The sequence below is a fragment of the Frankliniella occidentalis genome, unplaced genomic scaffold (genome assembly GCF_000697945.3).
Source record: "Frankliniella occidentalis isolate FOCC.00 unplaced genomic scaffold, Focc_3.1 Scaffold97, whole genome shotgun sequence".
NCBI classification, from domain to species: Eukaryota; Metazoa; Arthropoda; class Insecta; order Thysanoptera; family Thripidae; genus Frankliniella; species Frankliniella occidentalis.
The window spans coordinates 29700-48107 of record NW_026267226.1 but is presented as its reverse complement, the minus strand read 5'-3'; the positions used below and the strand labels follow the sequence as shown (position 1 = coordinate 48107).

Genomic DNA, 18408 nt, shown 5'->3' with positions numbered 1-18408 from the left:
GGGGGGGCACCTCCCGTTCACGAGAGAGAAAGACACAGCGGGAGGGAGGGGGGGGGCACGGCGGCGTCCGTAAAGACCACGGCAGCGCCGCGTGAAATCAAAGACAACTGTACAAACTGGGCTTGAGCGCTAGCTGAGCGGAACGGGTCCTGGATTTGGCAGCAGAAGCAGAGGCAGCGGCGTAACAAACAAGACCGACAAAGGGGGAAGCTGCGCAGCCCCGCCAGAGTAGAGCCCCTAGAGACGGCCCGGCGGCGCGGCCCCTGGTCCACTACTCTAACCCCCCGCGACGCCACCCGGCCCCGTGCACCGGAGCCCCACGGGGGGTCCTCTGTGTGCAAAGCTTACTTGGCGAGCGTGACGTCCGCCGCCGGGTCGCGGTCAAGCGTACGGGGCTCGATAATCATATTACAGGCACGGGATCGCGGTTTCCGAATGTAGCGAAAAGTAAAAACGTGCTAGTTTTATGAGTTTTGAACCGTTTGACTAGGAGAGGGGTTGTCCATGCTTGGTCGGCATAATCCTATCGAGATAAGATGTCGAGCGGAGCCACCTCACCCCACAACACACGCCACTGAGCGCGGTGACATAACCTCGACGAACCGTGAATCCATAACCAAACTCCACAAACGTCGACAAAATCAATGACGCTACTCAACACTCAATCAACCAAGCAAAACTTCACCAGGACCATCGTCAAACTATATTCATCGACAATATGACACGAGCGGACTGCTACGGTTGTAACGGGGAACGCCTGACGGGTAGGCCACCCGCGCTAACCCTCGCGCCTGGAGGTAGGCAGCCTCTCCTGCACGAGTAGCTGTCTGCCGCTGGGGGCGAGAGATGGCGCTGCCGTCTGCCTGTCTGGGCTGGAGTTCCCTCCTCCCTACCTCTCCCCCCTCACCTGACGAGAGATCAGCTGGGCAGGCAAGGGAGCGGAGGAAGTCTCTTTGCTGACCGAGCGCCATCTGAGCAATCAGTTGTTGTGACTTTCTGCTCCAACCTACTTTTACCGTTATATCGGTTGACTCGTTAATGGTCCGGAGCGACGTGAGTTATACTCCAGTTTCTTGCATTTTAACCCCCTCCAGCCCAGCCTCCATGCAGGTGTAATGTTAAAGTTACCTAAATTCCTGCAACTTAAATAATTCTAACTGTCTCGTACATGTAATCATTTTGTCTGTCGGTCCCTGAGGAGCATTTAATCGAATTTGTTTTGACCAGTTTAACTTTGTCTTTTGATTGGCGTTTCTAGCCTCATTTGGGGACAGGTTGCTGGAAAGGAAAGTGGTTCGTAGATTGTGTGCCACTCTTCCAGTAGCCTGTTCCCAGTAAGGCTTTGTTTCATTTTTGCCTGGTAGGCTGTCATATGTAAGCTAGTCTGGTCAACGTCAGTTTTTGTTCTCTATGAGAGTTCTTTAATCTCCTCCGGGTCCAACAACATTTGCAACCTTGAAATTAAGTAATCTATATAGTAACTCCTCTCTTTATTTATCTCATCTGACTCTGAGCTATATCCACTACCTAATTATTGATTGTTTGTTGTCTCCACACCTGGCTCCACTTGTCTTATTTTTCTGAATAAATAAATACCGAATGATCATATTGTCATGTGAGTTTGTGAGCAGGGTCATACGCCATGACCCTTGGCGCCCATAAAAATCCAACAACTTGAGGCTTATGAACCACACCCTTTGAGCACGGTCGGGAGGGTTGACTATTTGTGCAGACTGTCAAGCAATAGCTACAGGACACGAGGGGGATTTTTAGGTTGGGTTACCTGACTCTCAAGTCCCTCTTCCACTTGTAGCATATCGTTTATAAATAAGCTGGCCAACTGAGTATTTGCGACGGCATTTTTTAACATGGTGATCTTTACATTTAACAATATATTTACTCTTTTCACAAATTCGCAAAGCAAAGGGCATACCCACCGCCACCGGCGTCCCCTGACGCCTAAAGGACTTTAATCGTGTGGTTTCTACTGAAACACAGTGAAAGGATAAATCACGTACCTGAACACAGGAATACTCCTCACAAAGTAGGCTGCACACTTTCTGCGACGATGAGTTTTCACAATTATACCGTTGGCGTACAACACAAACACGCTCGGAAGACAAAGTGACGCAGCAGTGACGCAGGCTCAGTCGGGCTGCTGAAGAGAATCTGCGACGTCGCACTCCAGCCGTTTCCGTTTCCGCCCACCGCTCTTAGCGCTTTAGGTAGTGAGCGGGGCGTTTCGAGATTTGGCTCCATCCGTGCCGCTCTCTGGATGCAAGTACGTAAATGACGGCGAACAGGGTCTTAACACCTTTCTGATTTCTGTTTAAACCACCCTACGCTGTCCCGGTAGCGAGTGCGGAGGGGGTAACTTGTCGTAAAATGAGGTCATAACATCGCCCGTCCCCAGTGTGTGTGTGAGAGTGTGTGTGCGCGCGCGCCTCTCCCACGCCCCAGGCCCCGCCTCGCACTGCGGTGGATACGAGCAATACGAACAGGCGACCGTTTCGCCTCGAAATGGACGATTCCGATCCGGACGGGTGCGGAGGAAGAGGAGGAGGGAGGCGGGGGCGCGGGGGCGCGTGGGTGGCGTCCCGAACCCGATGCACCCCCTACTGTCCACGGAACTGGGGCGGAAATCGCGTGGCGCTCGTCCACCTGGCTGGTTCGACACATCTTTCAGCGCAGCGCTGCTTCAACGACGGGAAGAAAAATACAAAGTGCGGGAGGAAGGGGAAAGCAAGCTGGGTGGCGCGGAACACAAGTGGGTAGAGCCCAGCGCTAGAGCAGCTAGTTGAGCCAGTTGCGGGCGTCGTTCTGCGTGGCGACGCGAAATTAGGTAATAAAACACGGAGCACCACAGCGTAGCAGCGCGGCCGCTGCCGTTGGTCGCCGTTGCTGCGCCCGGGGCCGGGCGGGCGGGCCGCTCGGCGGACGGGGCTGCGCACGAGGCTGCCCGCCTGCCCGGCGCAGCGCGCGAGGCGCAGCACGCGCAGCGACCGGCCCTTGCCCTCCGGCACTTCACCTTGACGGCTCCATTCCAGACGTCTCGCTCTACAGCTTCCCTAAGAACGACGCTATTTACGGTTAAGGGTTGCTGCGATTCCACCAATCTAAACATTTACTTTACCTGTCATGTCGAACGAAAGGGAACCGTGCCACCTTTGCGTCGCAAGCGCGCAACAAAGATGTTGCGTCTCTAGGTGTGGTTGAGTTCTCCGAACAACAATAGTTGATAATTTACCGTGCTTTTTGAGTTCTTTTTTTTTTTTTTTTTTTTGCACGTTTGGTGCTGTTTTTATTTGTTTCACGTTTGTGAAATGCTCTTCTTCTGAGAGGTTCCCAGAACTCTTAAAGATTGTGGCAGTGTGCGCCGTAATCGCGCGCGCGTCCGCCCCGCCTAGTTCTCGTTAGTGACGGCGGTGTGACGGCCGTCGCGGTGACGGGCGGCACGCGGCGGTGCGTCACCGCGTCCTCCTTCGCACTATCGCCCTAATCTGGCGCGGCACGAAGGAGAGGCATAGCGGGCGGAGCCGGACGAAGCATTCCTGCTGCTAGCTGCTCCTTGCTGCGGGTCCGTCCCGTCCGAGAGCGAGAGAAGGGGGGGGGGGGAGGATCGTGTATGTGGTATGTGTGGTGTGTTTCGGTCCATGCATGCTCTGCTGCGCGCGCAAGCCCGCTCGGGGAAGTACCACACACGGCGAATAGCTCTGCAGCTGAACGGGCGCGGGGATATCGTCTACAGACTCTCGCTGTGTGTATGTATCTCTACCCGCGCAGGTTGGCCGCGCACTACTCTCCTCACTCACATTTCGTAGAGTCGATCAAAGCAGTCCATGCATGCATAAAATTTCTCGCAGCTACTAAAGGATGAAACTAGCCGAGGATAAAAAATATAACTTTGTTATTTTGTCGTTCACTTTACCTTTCCCGCTAAAACGAACACGGCAATGGCACCGGCTACGGCGAGGCGCACGCCGCGCATGCTACTGACACTTTGTTAATATCCTTGGTTAATCCGCCGCTGGTGAACACGACGACGCGCGCGACGGCGACGACGGCGGCGGCGTCGGTCTCTTCCGGGGCGGCTGCTGCGGCGGCGGCGGCGGCGGTCGGGCAGCGTTCGGCACCGCGACCTCTCCACCACATTCTCCCGGGGCGCCTGCGCTCACGCCGACCGCATCGCGTCCTCGTACGCGCGACTTCGACTTCGGCACGCCGGACCCGCCGCTCAGCCTGCACAGCACACTGCCGACCTTGTCCGCTCCAGCGCCGCGCCGCGACCACACTGGCGGCCCCCCCGGACTGGTGGCGCCAGGAGGGTGGCGCCGACGCGGGGGTTGCGCCGACGCCGCGCCCGCCGCCCCGCCGCGCCGCGGCGCCACGGCGGACGGGGCTGGGGGCGGCCGGGTCGGTCCATCGGGGGCCGTTTGGGCTGATCTCTGGACGAGCAGGGGGTTAGTGGGGCTGATGTGGGGGATCCGGGGCAGGGACAAAGGGGCTGCCCTTCGGGTACGAGCTCGCTGCGGGGGGCAACGTCCCGGGGAGAGAGCGGGAGAGCCCTGATGAGCACAACCGTGACAAAGTACATCAGAGCGACGTCCCAGTGTGGGCACCACGAGTGACGTCATCGGGGACGTCGTTAGACCTCCGTTGATGACCATAAAATGACTCCATGGCGACTCGCACTATACCCTACAGTTCTCTCCTTTGAAGTCATACTCCTTCCCTCAAATCCAGAGGTCGTGGAAGTAAAGAGATAGAGTGGGGCTCGTTAAAAACTGACCGCAGTACAGTGTGCAACTTAAAAGAGCCCTATCATTGCCAAGGATACGTCAAAAAGTGTAAATCCCACAAAGCTGCATATCGCATATCAGTGTTCCAAGTAAGCATAGTCCAACTGATGAGCACTGTGGGTTGCCTACCTACTGGAACTTTGTGTCGCATATTGCCTACCCAGGCAGAAGGCTCGTTAGAGCTGATGAAGGGATTTGAGTCGCACGCGCACGTCCGAGAACTACACTACTCTCGTGTGTCCTTGATATGAACTCGGGGTAATTTATCTCTTGCGCTAATTAACGCGGTTTGCACGTAACACACTTAGCACGAGAGTGCTGCCTGGGCGCTAGGACGCCTGCGGAAGTACACAAGTTACTGCCTTTAACCCCCTCCCCCCCCAACACACATACACACGCACGCACGCAACTTTTCTCCACTGGATGGAGAAATAAAATTACACTAGAGACAGAGATACTTAAAGCTAAAGCGGTCGAAGAATGCCGCACGGTCCAGACAGAGGGGAGAGGCCGGGGTGGCGGGGGCGAGGCTGAAAGGCGCCGCCCTGGCCTGCGGCTGTGCTGCAGTGGTCATTCCACGCTGCGGGCCCGAATGCGCTGCGCACGGGGGGGGGGGGGGGCAGCCTCCACCCTCTCCTCCGATGTCCGATGCAGCAGGCGCGGCTCTGACGCGCTGAGCGGCGCCTCTCGAATCGCCCGCGCAGACGCGGCGCCCGCGGGCCGCGTGCGAACGGCCGCCCCCCATGTCGTCCGCGTGGGTGGGAGGCGCGCCGACGGCGCCGCGCTCGGCCCGCGCCTCGCACGCGACCCTGCGCCCCGGGGCGCTCTACGGGGCCGTGCCGGCGTACGGTGCTGCTGCCCGGCGGCCGCTGGGTGGAACGAATGACGCAGAGGCAGAGGAGAGGGAGAAGGAGGACGAGAGGAGAAGACGGAGAGGCAGAGCGGACGAGAGAAAACGTCAACTGATGAAGGAAAGAGAGAGATAGAGGGAGAGTTGCCCAGCTTAAGTCGGCTCGCCTCGGCGTATCCGTCAAGTGGAATTTTTGGTTTTTCAAATACCGGGCGTGATTCATCCCCGGCGCGGTGTTTGCACTTGTGCGTGCGGCGAGCAGCAGCGCGAGCACGGGCACGGGCCGCCGACGAGAGCCGGCCAGAGGGTGTTGTTCTTCGGGGTGAAAACTGGGTGCGTGAAGTCAACTTGTATCGGTGCGTTTAGCTCGTCTTGTGAATTTTTCCGGGAGGGAGGCAACGCCTCTATTTCGCCGCAGGCCCCTTTCTCGGTGGGCGTAGTCGCCCTGGCAGTATTCACTCGCCGACGTTTTGCGGGCGTTCATTTGAGGGGTGGTTCTAGTTTGCGGCCCGCCCCTCTCTGGACGCAAACGAACGTAAATACTCGGGGCTGGAGAAGACGACCCATGGGAAAACAATGACCCAGTAACCTTAATCTCTATGCGGCTTGTTTGAGCAGTATTGTGTTATTTCTGGTTGTGGCGATATCCATTCATTCGGATTAATACTGGCTTGAATCGGAGCCTCACAGCTGTCATATGGAAGTGGGCCTTTAAGTTTTATGTGAAACCATAACCTCGAAACGAGTGACAGATTGACACAGCAGACGTTTGTGTTGTTATTATTGTTCATAGCACTTACACAAATGTGTCAGATATGTCTCCTTTTTGACACCCTTATTAAATTATTTTATTGTATTTTTAAATTCTTTCTGCTTCGGAAGTGCAAATGTTCCTTGCTGTTTTTTTTTTTGGGTACTCTTGAGAAATATTAGGTCAGCTCAGGAAACTCACTCATCCTAATATTGTTGTTTTGGCTTCCAGGTATTTATTGTGATTCAAGATGAAGAAGCCAAATACGCAGCCAGCTCTCCACAAGGTTATTATGGTGGGAAGTGGAGGTGTTGGGAAATCTGCACTCACTCTGCAATTTATGTATGATGAAGTAAGTAAACATAAGATCCACAGTTTTTATCATGAATATTTTCTCATTCATTTTCCATTTTCATTTAACGCATACTTGTTATTATTTATATAGTTTGTGGAAGACTATGAACCCACCAAAGCAGATTCATACCGCAAAAGAGTTGTGCTGGATGGAGAGGAAGTACAAATTGATATTCTAGATACAGCTGGTCAAGAAGACTATGCTGCTATCAGGTAAAATGAGCATTTAAAACAAATTGCACATTTATATAAAAAATAAACCTTTTCAATCTAATGAATAAATACTTTATTTGTTCTCCAGAGATAATTATTTTCGAAGTGGTGAGGGCTTCCTATGTGTGTTTTCTATCACTGAAGATGACAGTTTCCAAGCAACTCAAGAATTTCGGTAAGTACGCCAGCACGATCTCCTCCAGTATTTTGTTTTCTGACCAATTATTTAAACTGTCATGTACCTTCCCAGGGACCAAATATTGCGTGTGAAAAATGATGAAAACATTCCATTCCTTCTGGTGGGCAACAAAAGCGACTTAGATGAGAAACGCAAAGTTTCGGTCTTTGAGAGTTGCAGCCGTGCAGCAACATGGGGTGTTCCATATGTTGAAACATCTGCTAAGACCCGTTCCAATGTTGACAAGGTATGACATTCTCACACCTCCTGGTATAAGTGCTGTTAATAATTACTTGTTCATTCACCTATTTCATTTTATTTTTCATTATGATTAGGTCTTCTATGACTTGATGAGGGAGATTCGATCAAGAAAAATAGAGGACAATAAGCCTGGTAATAGCCGTGGCAAGGACAAAAGCAAGCGCAAGAAGCTGAAATGTGTTATTCTTTAGGTGAGTTTTGGCAGATTATCGCATTAGGGATAATGTTGGGTATTGTGCCTTAACATCCCTACCCAAACACTCAATACTACGCCTATTGTCTTGAGACTGCATCTAACTTGCACTTCCTCTGTTAAATGGCGAACCTCTCTATGTTCAAGGTGTCAAAGAGAATGATCTAGCAACCACTTCAAGTACTTGATTGTGTCATGTCATGTGGCATAAACTGTCTTGTGGTATCTTCATGTTTTGTCCACTTGACTATTTAATGCTTCAAACTTTTAAGGAACTCAGCAACTTAGATTGTTACCAAGCTTTTCTGGTTTACTTGTAAGAAACTATTTTATCTGACATCATGTCTAAGGGAAAAATCACTCACACGGAAACAAAGTTAGCCATGTAATTGTAGTGATACAATTACAACTGGTTTGTGTGATGTCAGATATTCTTTGTTTTAAAATTCTCACATATTTTAATTATGTTTTTCAGACAGGAAAGACTGTATGTGAAGGCTTTTATTGCATAACTGTTCTCTTGACTTGTACATATTGAGAATCGTGATTTTCATTTCATAATTTGCAGAACTCAGCATCACATCAGTTCATTTATTAAAAATACACTCTTTTTTAAAATCCCGAATACTTTTCAAACAAGAATAATCTTGGTTGAAAAAAGCCTAATGTCTTCTGATTGTGTTCTTGTTCTTCTGTAATGGCCTTAGGCTGTCTGTAGAAGAAAGAGAGCTTATCTCTCTCTCATTATTTCCATGTTGACTTTCTTGCATTATTTTGTGACCAGTATTAGTTAATGCTTGGAAGATCTGTTGCATTAGCACTGACCATAAGCAAAGACATTTTAGCTTTTGCAACTTTGTATGTTTTATTTTTGCAATGTTGTGGCAGATCTCTTTTGGGTATGACATCGAACACTCAAAGATGTTACAACCTCTTATTCTCTTTAATTTTCCACTTCTTTTGAAACTGAAGCATTATTCTGTGTATCTTGTTTTAGGTGCTTGTCACCTTGTATCTCCACAATTATGCAAGTGCAAATACCTTGATGCATAGACACTTCATGCTAAAATTAAAATTCAAGAATTTTCCTTTCCCAATAATAGCTTTTGAAATTAACATGATTCAGGGTACAAACAAGGGTTCAGCAAAGTGATATCTCTCATTCTCTCCTGTGCGGTGTGTAGTATATTTGTGTATGTGGAGAAAAGTGATGAAGTGCAATGTATGTGTATGTTATCACAAACTTTCAAATATTTAGAGCACATTTAAACTATCTTCATTTGTTCTCTGTCCTGTATTTATGGTTTTCATATTTTATTACCAGACTTAAAATAATTAATTAAGTGAAAAGTGGCAGTTGGGAGTTTATTGGCATGCTGTCTGTACTTACCAAATTTAATATTCATTTTTTCTCTCCTTTTTAAGTGTTTTTTAAAACTACATGAGGCTTGATATCTTCTCTACACGGTTGTTAAGTATTGGGTCTACCATGTCTTTTCACTTTCTTCCGTGAGAGACAATGATCTACTTCAAAAACAGTTTACTAGTAATATTTATTTCTGAAATATATATACCTTCTGGTATTTCCAATTTTAAATCTAACTATTATTATCTTCAAAGAATGCCACCAATGTTGCGTTTACTGTCCAGTTGAGGAACTGCCAAAATGTATGTGCTAAACATCATTTTCCCAATCTTTGTAATTTTCTGTTTTTTAATATATGTTAAGTAATTATGTGAAATGTATAGACCACATGATCGATATCCTAGAATGATAACGCACAAGTTGGATATCATAAAGACTGTACCCCCCTAGTTCGGTCTTTCTGCATTGTATTGGTTTGGAGAATCTCATCTTTGCACAATATCCTTTTATTTGGCATGTGGAAAACATATTCCTAAAATTCATCAGCAGTTTGATTCCCAGAACCAAAGTATTTTTGTAGAGTAAAAATACAATACATCTGTTGTGTACAACTCTTCTTTGGGAGCATCTCTATTCCTATTTTCATGTATCCATCTGATTTGCTTTATCTACATTACATGAATTCATTTGTCATTGTAAGAATTGTGTTTTATCATGCTAAGTGATGTGTTAATATGATATGTAAATACTGTTCCTTTTTTTATTCATTGCTGATGAAGTGAAGGTGTTTTGTAGTGTCCATTATTGAGCAACCCCGTACATCTATATCCTATGTACCTTCATTATGAAAAAAATTAAATATTTTGGACATTTACAAAATATATTCTATATTGAAGGTGATCATGGAAAAGTACTGGAATTAAAGATACCAACCAACACATCAGGTAAAACCTCATCTTTTATTTTCAAAAGACTAAATACTAAATCTATTTAATCCCTTAAGATTGATGACTAGTTAACAGATGCCACACTCATTCTTTCCTAAAGGAGGGTCTAAAAGCACTTCATTTCAATAATCACTAATGTCAGTCCCATACTTATAACAAAGAATGTTATTGCTTTGGAAGAAGTATTCATACTATGTACTTCTGGCTACATTTATAAACCAGCAATATAAAAATCACATTTGCTCACTTCAATTTTAACGTCACTTATTAAAATCTTGAAGTGCCTACTTTATCACAGCCATTAAACTTCAGCTTATTCAGTATAAAGGTGATCAATAAAATTGAGAAGAAACATTAGCATTCATAATTTTCTGTAAGCCACTTGGCTTACAGAATTATGAGTGACTGTTGAAAATAAGAAATTTGTCTTAATAAAACTACTAAGCTAAGCGTATTGAGAATTATCACACTTATTGAGGACATTATCCTTAAAAGGCACAGTGATAGTTACGGATCTTAATTGTATTCACAAAGATGCCCACACCCTGATGGGCAATGCTTATTGGTAAGAAGCCACTGCTGTATGTGATGGATATGCCCACCATGGGCACAACCTTGGCACCAAGCATACAATCCCTTTACAACCTGATGACACACACCACATAGTGATGACTCTGAACTTTTACAGCGATCACACAACCAACCAGTTCTTAGGAATGGTTTTTCACACTTTCCACAACACGTGTAGTAGGTAGTTGACTGCTGACTCAACTGATTCACATCTGGTAGCCAGGAGAGTTGAATAACCTAGAAATCGAATGTGAATTATTGATATTGATTATTTGTTATTATATTTTTTCAAAACCATGAGGATTAATATCAACCAACCTGAGAGGCTACATTATACAGCTCATGATGACCAAGCACATCAATGTAGCCAAGCATCCAGTGCTCCTGGGTTGCTTCATCGATTCCCAAGCCTCTCCTTTTTTCACCAAGCACAAGTAGCGCAGAGGCAGCCATTTGGACATCTCCTAGCGAAGCATGGTGGCGCAAGGCATCAGCCACAACATGTCCACAGTCCCACATCAAGGGTGTGATAAGCGAAGACACATTCAAAAGAGGTGCTGGTTGTTCTTCTACAGCAACTGTCTGAGTCTCTGTGAATAGAGTAGAGGTAGAAATAAAATTCAAAATTATCTTTAATAAAATTGAATTTTGTAAATTTTCAGTCAACTGACAGCAATGTTGACATTAAGCTTTGTACCTTGTTCACTCGGTTCCAAGTGATTTGGAAATGTCTCTGGGGGAGGAGAGCGGTCTTGAATCTCATGCCGTAGAGGAAAGGCTTCACTAGGTAGCATCCACTCATCTGCTGGGCCTCCAGCAGGCCCCACCTGACTTCCTCCGTTGGGTGCACCCACTCCACCGAGAAGGCCACCTCCCACACCTACTGTGTTACCAACACCCAGGCCAGTGTCCATGTCCAAAGGATCCATCTCACCATCACCAAAGAAAAAGTCCCCCTGAGTCATTGGTGCTTCTATACAACAGAAAGGGAAAATGTCAAGTAGGTCAACACATGGCATAGGTCTACACAGTAGTCAAGTCATTACTTACTTGAAAAGGACGGAAGACCAAAGTGAACCCCATTTTGAAATATTTCTGTGGTTTCATCAATTTCAGGCTCTTCCTCAGTAGGATCACCACCACCATCGCCAGCTCCTCCTGTTCCTGAGACTTCTCCATTTGTCGTTGTTGAAACTCCAAGCACTCCACCACCACTCCTTGCTGATCGCTCAGATTCTCCTATTGCAGCGCTGGCCACTGTCCCTACAGTGGTTATTTCATTAGAGGCTGAATTTTCTTCACGTAACGATGCAGATACCGCAACTGAAGATGGAGGGTTTGGGTCCCCTGGTCCTCCCCGTGAACTCCAGTACAGAGTTTTGATTATACTCCACACAAGGCTCACCTAAAATTTGGAGAGGATTTGAAAATTTACAAAATAACTGTGATTCTAGCTCTACACCCTTAGAAAAAATTACGGTGAATTACCTGATGCCTTCCAAGTTCTCTGGCAACTCCAGCATTATGATCACACATCTCAGCTAGAGAACGTCCATTCAAAATATAGCGACGGGCACTTTCTACAAACCACCGTGTCTCTCGGACTGCTTTAACTGAGTACAGGTGCATTGAGCTAGTGGCCTGGCAGAACTGTTCACTGGTCAAATGAGATTTTCTGAGGAAATTAAGAAAATTAATAAGTAAAACCAGTGCAGTAAAGAATTTTAATCAATAAGGAATAAATGATAAATGTTCTTACCTTAAGTATCCTTGTAGCTTGGCACTGAATGGTACATTGTTGGTACTGATTCGACTTGCAAAGGCTACATCACCTGCCGGGTTCAGAGATATTCCTTGTGGATTAGCTTGATCAGCTGGTCTAGTGGCATCTTTAAATACATGGTGTACCAAGGTGCAATCCTAAAATAAAAGTAAGCATTTATTCCCTAAAATGCTAGAGGAGAAGAGATGTAACATTTAATGAATAGGGGATAAAAGTCACTCACTCTGCTGACAGAAAGGAAAACTTGTGGATCTCCCCTCCATGCCAGGCCTGTAGCAACATCTTTATGTTCTTTGAAAGAAGCAAATGGAATGTATGGTCGACGAATATCCCACACGTTGATACTTGAGTCCACAACAAGGGCACAGCTGGCAATGTGATGCTTCCGTTGTGGACGCCATTTTATTCGTCCAACAGAAGCTATTGTGCTAATAGTATATTCCACTACCGGTTTCTCTAAAGAAAGTTCCCATACCTTTTTGAGATAGAACAATACATTTAATTATATTATGAATATAACAAACTCAAATTTATTTATTTTTACATGACTGTTCTGTCATAAGTTGCATCTTTACCTTAATTGTTTTGTCTCTGCTAGCAGTCGCCAACCAATTGCATTCAGGATGCCAATCACAGGCAAAGACAGGTCCTGAATGAGCAGTATATTGATGGGTACATTTGTCTGGTCGTCTTACATCCCACAACTGAACATTTCCATTTTCTGATACAGCAGCAAATGCTGTTAGTGAATTGTGGGGACTGAATTGAACATCTCGAATACTCTCAGTATTGCTGTAAATAGTGATAATTTTTTTATTTTTAGCCACACAAACTTATGCTTAAAACGAAAATGGCAAAAGAAATCATGTCTGAATAATGAGTTCACCTCATAAAAGTCCTTGTAGCCTCTCTCATGCGAATGTCAAAGCATTTCATGGTTCCATCCTGAGATCCTGATATGAGCCAATGTGCTTCGGTTGGATGAAAGCTAACTTTGTTTACAGTACGCTTATGGTCCATAAAGACATGCTGTTGCTTGGATCGAGATGGTTTTCCCAAATTCCATAACACAACGGCACCATTTGTAGCAGCAGTGGCCAATGTAGAATCTGGAAAATTCAAAAGCACAGTTGGTTTAAGTCCTTGTCTGTTTCAGGTCATCAAATTCATCTGATGTATATTTACCCTCTAGAGTATTCCAAGCTACATCATTGCAAGAGAAATTAAGGTTCAGATTTTTCCCAACTCTGAGATTGCAGCTTTCACTGAAACCTTCCTCTTCTATGGAAAATACCTTAAACACTGGGAAAAAAATAATAACAATTAGACATGGAAGACTTGAGGGATCTCCTTGGGGGAATTCCCATGACATAATTTCTTGATGGTGCTAAACATCATTGTATCGTGTATTTGATCGCAAGTAAATTGAATTTATATCTTTATGCAACTCGATCAAGAGTTATTGGAAGAGAATGAACAACCACAATTCTACTTACCATTTCTGCCAGCAATTACCACTTGATTATTTTCCCTGTTGAGAGCTAAAGCATTTGCCGGGCCCTCTTGGGACACACACATAGTTTTTTGAGACATGGCAAATATTTTCTCTTAAGATTTAAGTCAGTATTTATCGAGCGTACACATTAGTAAACATTGATTTGGTTATGTGAACGTAGGTGACAGAAGACTTTCGTGCACACATCTTGAGATGTCAACATGGCGACTACGGTGATTTCGAGTGTATCATAAATAGCTTTGCTAGTTCTCCCCACCCTACATTAAATCAGTTTTCCGGCACAATACTTAAATAAATAAATTCAAATCTAGTGTTGCCACAAATCGGCAAACATAGGTTAATTCCACTTCCAGCTGTCTCCTTCAGCTGTTGCTTTTGCAGCGTTCGCAAGCACTGTCCGTTGCGAGGCTAGACACTCATTCCCTCCTGGATGTGATATGAAAAATATCACATTCCGTCTGGTAGTTCCCTCTACACCTCTAAACGTGTTATATTTTCATTCATCTCTTCCGTGAGAGATGTAGGTGCTTGTATATCTAGTTAATTCACTCTGTTTCAGATGATTTAGAATGCGTTTCCGGGTGTTTCCAGGTAGCTCCCCGATCGCTCTCGGTGGGGCAGGCTACCACCACCGGCACCGGGCACCCACATCGCACGTGGAGCGTCACGGCGGCGGCGCCGCGGTGCGTCGTGGCGTGGCCGATGCAGCGGCTGCAGCGGCCGGAGCGAGCGGCGGGCGGCCGCCAGGCAGCTGGGCCCCTCCATCGCAGCCGCGTGCAGCCGCGCGGGCAGCCAGCCGGCCGGCCAGGCCAGTCAGCTGCACGAGGCGCCCCGCGCGGCTGGGTGAGCTGAGCCGCACAGCTTCGCGTGCTTCGCGTCAGCTCCACCACGGGCTCGACCCGCGGCGAGACGCGAGACGCGCCCGCCCGCTCTCCCGTCGCCCGGTCGCCCGCCAGTATCAGCCAGCAGCGCGCCGGTGAGCGCGGCCGCGTCGTGTCGGACCGCGATCTGTGATTGTGTGTTGAGTGAGTGCGATACGGACCCATCCATCGGCCGCCTCCTCCGCGCCACTCGCCGCGCACCTTGTGATTGCCGTGTGCGCCGCGACCGGCGATGGCGGCAGGGAAGTGCCTCACCGCCCACCTCCGCGTGCCTCTGTGAGCGTGTTGTCTTCTCTGCATCGTCGCCGTCTTGGAGGATATAGAGGATATACCCACCAAGAGGGACACCACTCGTGAGCTGCAGCAGCAGGAGCAGCAGCACCCCGAGCACCCGCGCCACCCCTAGAGGAGGGCGCCCTCCGGTCAGCGGGAGCACCCCACCCACACAGGTAGGTGGATCTCTCCCCCCCCCCCTCCCCGCGCGCCTTTTTCCTCCTGCGCGCTCGGCCTCCAGGGTGCAGCGGGCCCAGCGGGCCGCACGGCGTTGTTCTGTCATGAGGCTAATGGAGCGCTTCCACCCACACGCCATGACACCGCCTCGCTGGCCTGGCCCACTCCATGGCGCGTCGCGTCATGGAACGCAGAGGTCAGCTACGACGGTCGGGCTGTGCGTGAAGCCCTTCTCGTGAAGGAAAGAATTGTTTTGTTGTATTGTTTTCGTTTTTGAAACAACTGAACGCGGTAGCGTGCTCATGGCCTGGCGCGTGTTTGCTAAAACAAAATTGCAAGTTTTGGTTTTGTTTGATGATCAAAATTGTTTCCTGATTTGGCATATTCATGTATGATCATTCAGTTGAATTATTTTAATCTTACCCTAGTAAGCAACCCTCGTTTACTCGCGTTTCTGCCAGCAATAATAATTTTGTTTCCAAAAAAATATTTTGCCTCGGTTTTTTGTATGTTGTTTTCCTGTGCTGAGACAAAAAAGTTTTGCTGCTGAAACAAAATTTGTCTTACGAAAGTATTTTTGTGAAACAGCTGTAATAGCAAACGTTTGTTTTTGTTGTGTTTTTTTGTGTGTGGTCATTCTCGTCGGCCTCCCCCTTCTTCTGGTTCCTGCCAGTAATCCTCTGCCCTGCAAGCTGCAAGCGGGAGCGCGGCAGCTGATATCGCCCTGGCACTGATGCTAAATCAGACGCGGTGGACCGGAAACGGACACTTGGCGCGGGCTTGCTGAGGCTCGCGCTCTCTTACCGGCGGCTTTTGGCACTGACATTGGATAGCCAGCCGGGTCCTCCTAAGTGGCTAAGTACAGCTGTCTGTCGTGAACGCGGGCGTCTCGTGCTCAAAAGACCGGAGCGTGTGGTGGCCGGGCGGGAGGGCCGGAGGTCACGAAAGTCTCGCGCCAGTGTGCGTGCCCCGCCCCGCCCCGCCCGCTCCGCCTTGTTCCGCCCCACCCCGCCCCACCACTCATTCTGATTTGCATATACACGCCCGCTATAGCGGGCTCTGGCTCAGGACCTGCTGCACCTGCCTAGGAGGCACCTGCCGACCCACGCCTTCGGGAGTGAGAGGACGCCAACTACTACTGGGTACCGTTATGGTGCAGTATGGCGGCCGGACCCTGTCGCGTATAGTTATACCGCGATGGTCCCTTGGACCAAAGTGGCGTAAAACCCCGTCGGGTTTTGTGGTTGACTCGGGTCGACTGCACCGCATTGCAGGCGTGCGCAACGGGTTTGCCTACTCAAAGGCGCTTGGGGGTTGACAGCCGTAATGAGGTCCCAGTTCGTGATGAAGATCTTGAAATTGCCCATGAGCTCTGGCCTCGACTACGGCTTTACGTAGTCAGTAGAGTACTTGTCGTTGCTGGCAGTGGGTGAAGTGGGCGTACCAAATTCGCTTTTATAATCTTGTGTTATTGTCTCTCACACAAAATCGTTCTCCATGACGTCAACGCTGCAGCGGCACCCCGGGCGGCTGCTGCTGCTGCTTGTGGCCGTTTATCTCTTCGCCGAGGTGTCCTCCTGTCCCCCCGTCGCGGTCCCCCGTCTCTTGCGATCGGCAAAGGCGACTCGGGCAAACGAGGCGCTGAGCAGCAACGAGGGTCTCGGCGGGCGAGGCGCGGCGAGGAGGCAAGGCGCGGCACTCCCATCGAACAAGACCGGCGCTGCAGAAAGAGAGTCCTTAAACAGAGAGTCGACAGGAAACAACAAAAATAAAAACGAATCCGACGAAAGAAAATAATAACCTCTCCGCGTGATAGTGTTGCGTAACGAGGGCTAAGCGGCGCTAGCAGCACTCCATATTCGCGGAATGGCGGGGCTTACACAGAATCGGGCGGCGTGGGACGACGACGCAGTGATGGCGTGGTGAGCGGGCAGTTACGGGCGGCTCGCGAGGGGCGCATCAGAACGCGGCCACTCCTGGCAGCTGATAAGAGAGCCGCTCGGACACGTGTCTCGGCCGGCCGCCGTCACGTGTGGCGTTTGCACGTGTAACTCCTGAAGTGTGCAAGAGAGAGAGAAGGTGCAGCAGCGAATAAGGGCCGTGCATGAGAGGGAGAAGGAACGACGGGCGCTTGGGCGCTTGGGCTTGGGCCTCGAACGCTTCGAACCGGCGGTTGGGCGGGGCGGTGAAATGATTGACGTGATTGAATTAGCAGCAGCAGCAGCAGCAGCAGCACCGCTGGCGGAGAGGGGTTGCATTAAACTGTCTGCTGCTGGAGGTGCTGCTGCTGCTGCGGATGTGTTGCGGCTGACCGCTTGACGGCTGCGCCGTGCTGCGCTGCTGACCGCACGGGCGGCGCGGGGCGGCCACCACCACCTTTGGGCGGCCAGCAGCACCCAGTAGCCTCCTCTTCTTAGCGGAGCTGTAACTTTACCTTTCCTCCGCATTCTCCGCGGCCGCGGTATGCCGCCGCAGCAGCCGCGGCCACGGCCATGGGCGCTGCGCCGCGCTCGACGCTCCTTGTAATTGTTTTATGCCCCTCCCGCTCCCGTCGCAATTATTTATTATTTTAGCGTCCGCTGTTATTTTGCGCGAGGGTTTTTTTCGGATGTTGATGTGCTCTCTTACTCTTTTCACGGTCCAGAGGGCCAGTAGTGTCCTTATTTCTGGTACAGCTAGGTGCAACTTACGCTAGATTTTGGTTGATCTCTACAGTCACTGAATGACATTCCCGTACGACTCACCTCGAAAAAAATATAGATAATGCTTTAACCCTTAGTTTAATGGTTTTTGTACCTGAACTAAACCCGAGCTAATGCGTCATAGCCATGCTCATGCTAGTGCTAGCTTTTCCATCAAGTGGAGACTTAAACGCCCGCATACCGGCTGTCAACAGGTGCCTAGTTGGTGAGGGAGGGGGGGGGGGAGGGCTGGTGTAGCTACTGCGTCCGGACGGGCTGCTATTGCTGCGCTGCGCCGGCTGCGATATCGTCTCGCTGGCTCAACGTCGTCCTGCTATTGCAGCGCGCAGCTTGCGACGGTCGCGCGGGATGTGATCACCATTTGATCGGCGGGTAATTGAGAGCGTTTGAAAGGACGCGCGCGGCCGCCTGTGTCGTGTATCGTCCAAGCCGCCGTGTGGTGAAAAAGCGCAGCAGCAGTGCAGTTGCAGGAGCAGAAAGGTTTCCAGGAGCCGGGTCTGTCGAGCGGCCTGTGGTGTCTTGCAGTGGGGAGGGGGAGGAGGGGGGCGATGTGCACTGCTAATTGAGACCCGAGGCACGTCCCGCCCCGCCCCG

General features: G+C 49.2%; 4 protein-coding genes across 11 annotated transcripts in view; 2 read left to right on the top strand and 2 right to left on the bottom strand.

The window, feature by feature from the left end:
- The window catches only part of LOC113205360 (protein enabled homolog), a 118680-nt gene extending 114386 nt beyond the window's left edge, over nucleotides 1–4294 (bottom strand). For 3 of the 4 annotated variants that reach the window (XM_052269620.1, XM_026420948.2, XM_026420949.2), the window contains exon 1: nucleotides 3929–4294. In XM_052269620.1, the coding sequence (XP_052125580.1) occupies nucleotides 3929–3988 (60 nt within the window). In that variant the 5' untranslated portion in view covers nucleotides 3989–4294. Of the gene's footprint in view, nucleotides 1–2018; nucleotides 2585–3928 lie in introns of those variants that run through there. The other variant, XM_052269621.1, reaches the window with a different exon arrangement.
- A 1402-nt stretch (nucleotides 4295–5696) lies between these two features.
- LOC113205389 (ras-related protein Ral-a) lies at nucleotides 5697–9716 on the top strand. 4 transcript variants are annotated; one of them, XM_052269625.1, is made up of 7 exons: nucleotides 5697–5982; nucleotides 6632–6752; nucleotides 6846–6967; nucleotides 7056–7142; nucleotides 7218–7392; nucleotides 7481–7597; nucleotides 8597–9716. In XM_052269625.1, exons 2-6 carry the CDS (start codon nucleotides 6651–6653, stop codon nucleotides 7595–7597), a joined length of 603 nt encoding a protein of 200 aa, XP_052125585.1. In that variant the 5' UTR covers nucleotides 5697–5982; nucleotides 6632–6650; the 3' UTR covers nucleotides 8597–9716. The 4 variants fall into 4 exon arrangements, with proteins under 4 accessions (XP_052125585.1, XP_026276775.1, XP_026276773.1 ...); XM_026420990.2 differs by having other exon boundaries at nucleotides 7747–9716; XM_026420988.2 differs by having other exon boundaries at nucleotides 5697–6005; nucleotides 7481–9716.
- A 189-nt stretch (nucleotides 9717–9905) lies between these two features.
- On the bottom strand, nucleotides 9906–14272 carry LOC113205388 (GATOR complex protein WDR24). The gene is made up of 11 exons (XM_026420986.2): nucleotides 13762–14272; nucleotides 13451–13567; nucleotides 13152–13374; nucleotides 12841–13057; nucleotides 12489–12740; nucleotides 12242–12402; nucleotides 11971–12157; nucleotides 11533–11887; nucleotides 11180–11455; nucleotides 10801–11072; nucleotides 9906–10719 (listed from the first exon to the last, which is right to left on the bottom strand). Exons 1-11 carry the CDS (start codon nucleotides 13856–13858, stop codon nucleotides 10429–10431), a joined length of 2448 nt encoding a protein of 815 aa, XP_026276771.1. The 5' UTR covers nucleotides 13859–14272; the 3' UTR covers nucleotides 9906–10428.
- A 296-nt stretch (nucleotides 14273–14568) lies between these two features.
- The window catches only part of LOC127749827 (solute carrier organic anion transporter family member 74D-like), a 32615-nt gene continuing 28775 nt past the window's right edge, over nucleotides 14569–18408 (top strand). Inside the window, exon 1 of one of the 2 annotated variants that reach the window (XM_052269627.1) lies at nucleotides 14569–15111. The gene's annotated coding sequence lies outside the window, so the exon portion shown is untranslated. The remainder of the gene's footprint in view (nucleotides 15112–18408) is intronic. The other variant, XM_052269626.1, reaches the window with a different exon arrangement.

Bases quoted from the DNA above. Each gene is read 5' to 3' on its own strand.
- LOC113205389 (XM_052269625.1), top strand. From the start codon at position 6,651: ATGAAGAAGCCAAATACGCAGCCAGCTCTCCACAAGGTTATTATGGTG. The intron at 7,143-7,217 runs GTAAGTACGCCA...GTACCTTCCCAG, and splicing joins CAAGCAACTCAAGAATTTCG to GGACCAAATATTGCGTGTGA. The intron at 7,393-7,480 runs GTATGACATTCT...CATTATGATTAG, and splicing joins CCCGTTCCAATGTTGACAAG to GTCTTCTATGACTTGATGAG.
- LOC113205388 (XM_026420986.2), bottom strand. From the start codon at position 13,858: ATGTCTCAAAAAACTATGTGTGTGTCCCAAGAGGGCCCGGCAAATGCT. The intron at 11,888-11,970 runs GTAATTCACCGT...TCCAAATTTTAG, and splicing joins GAGAACTTGGAAGGCATCAG to GTGAGCCTTGTGTGGAGTAT. The intron at 11,073-11,179 runs GTACAAAGCTTA...CTCTATTCACAG, and splicing joins CTTGGAACCGAGTGAACAAG to AGACTCAGACAGTTGCTGTA.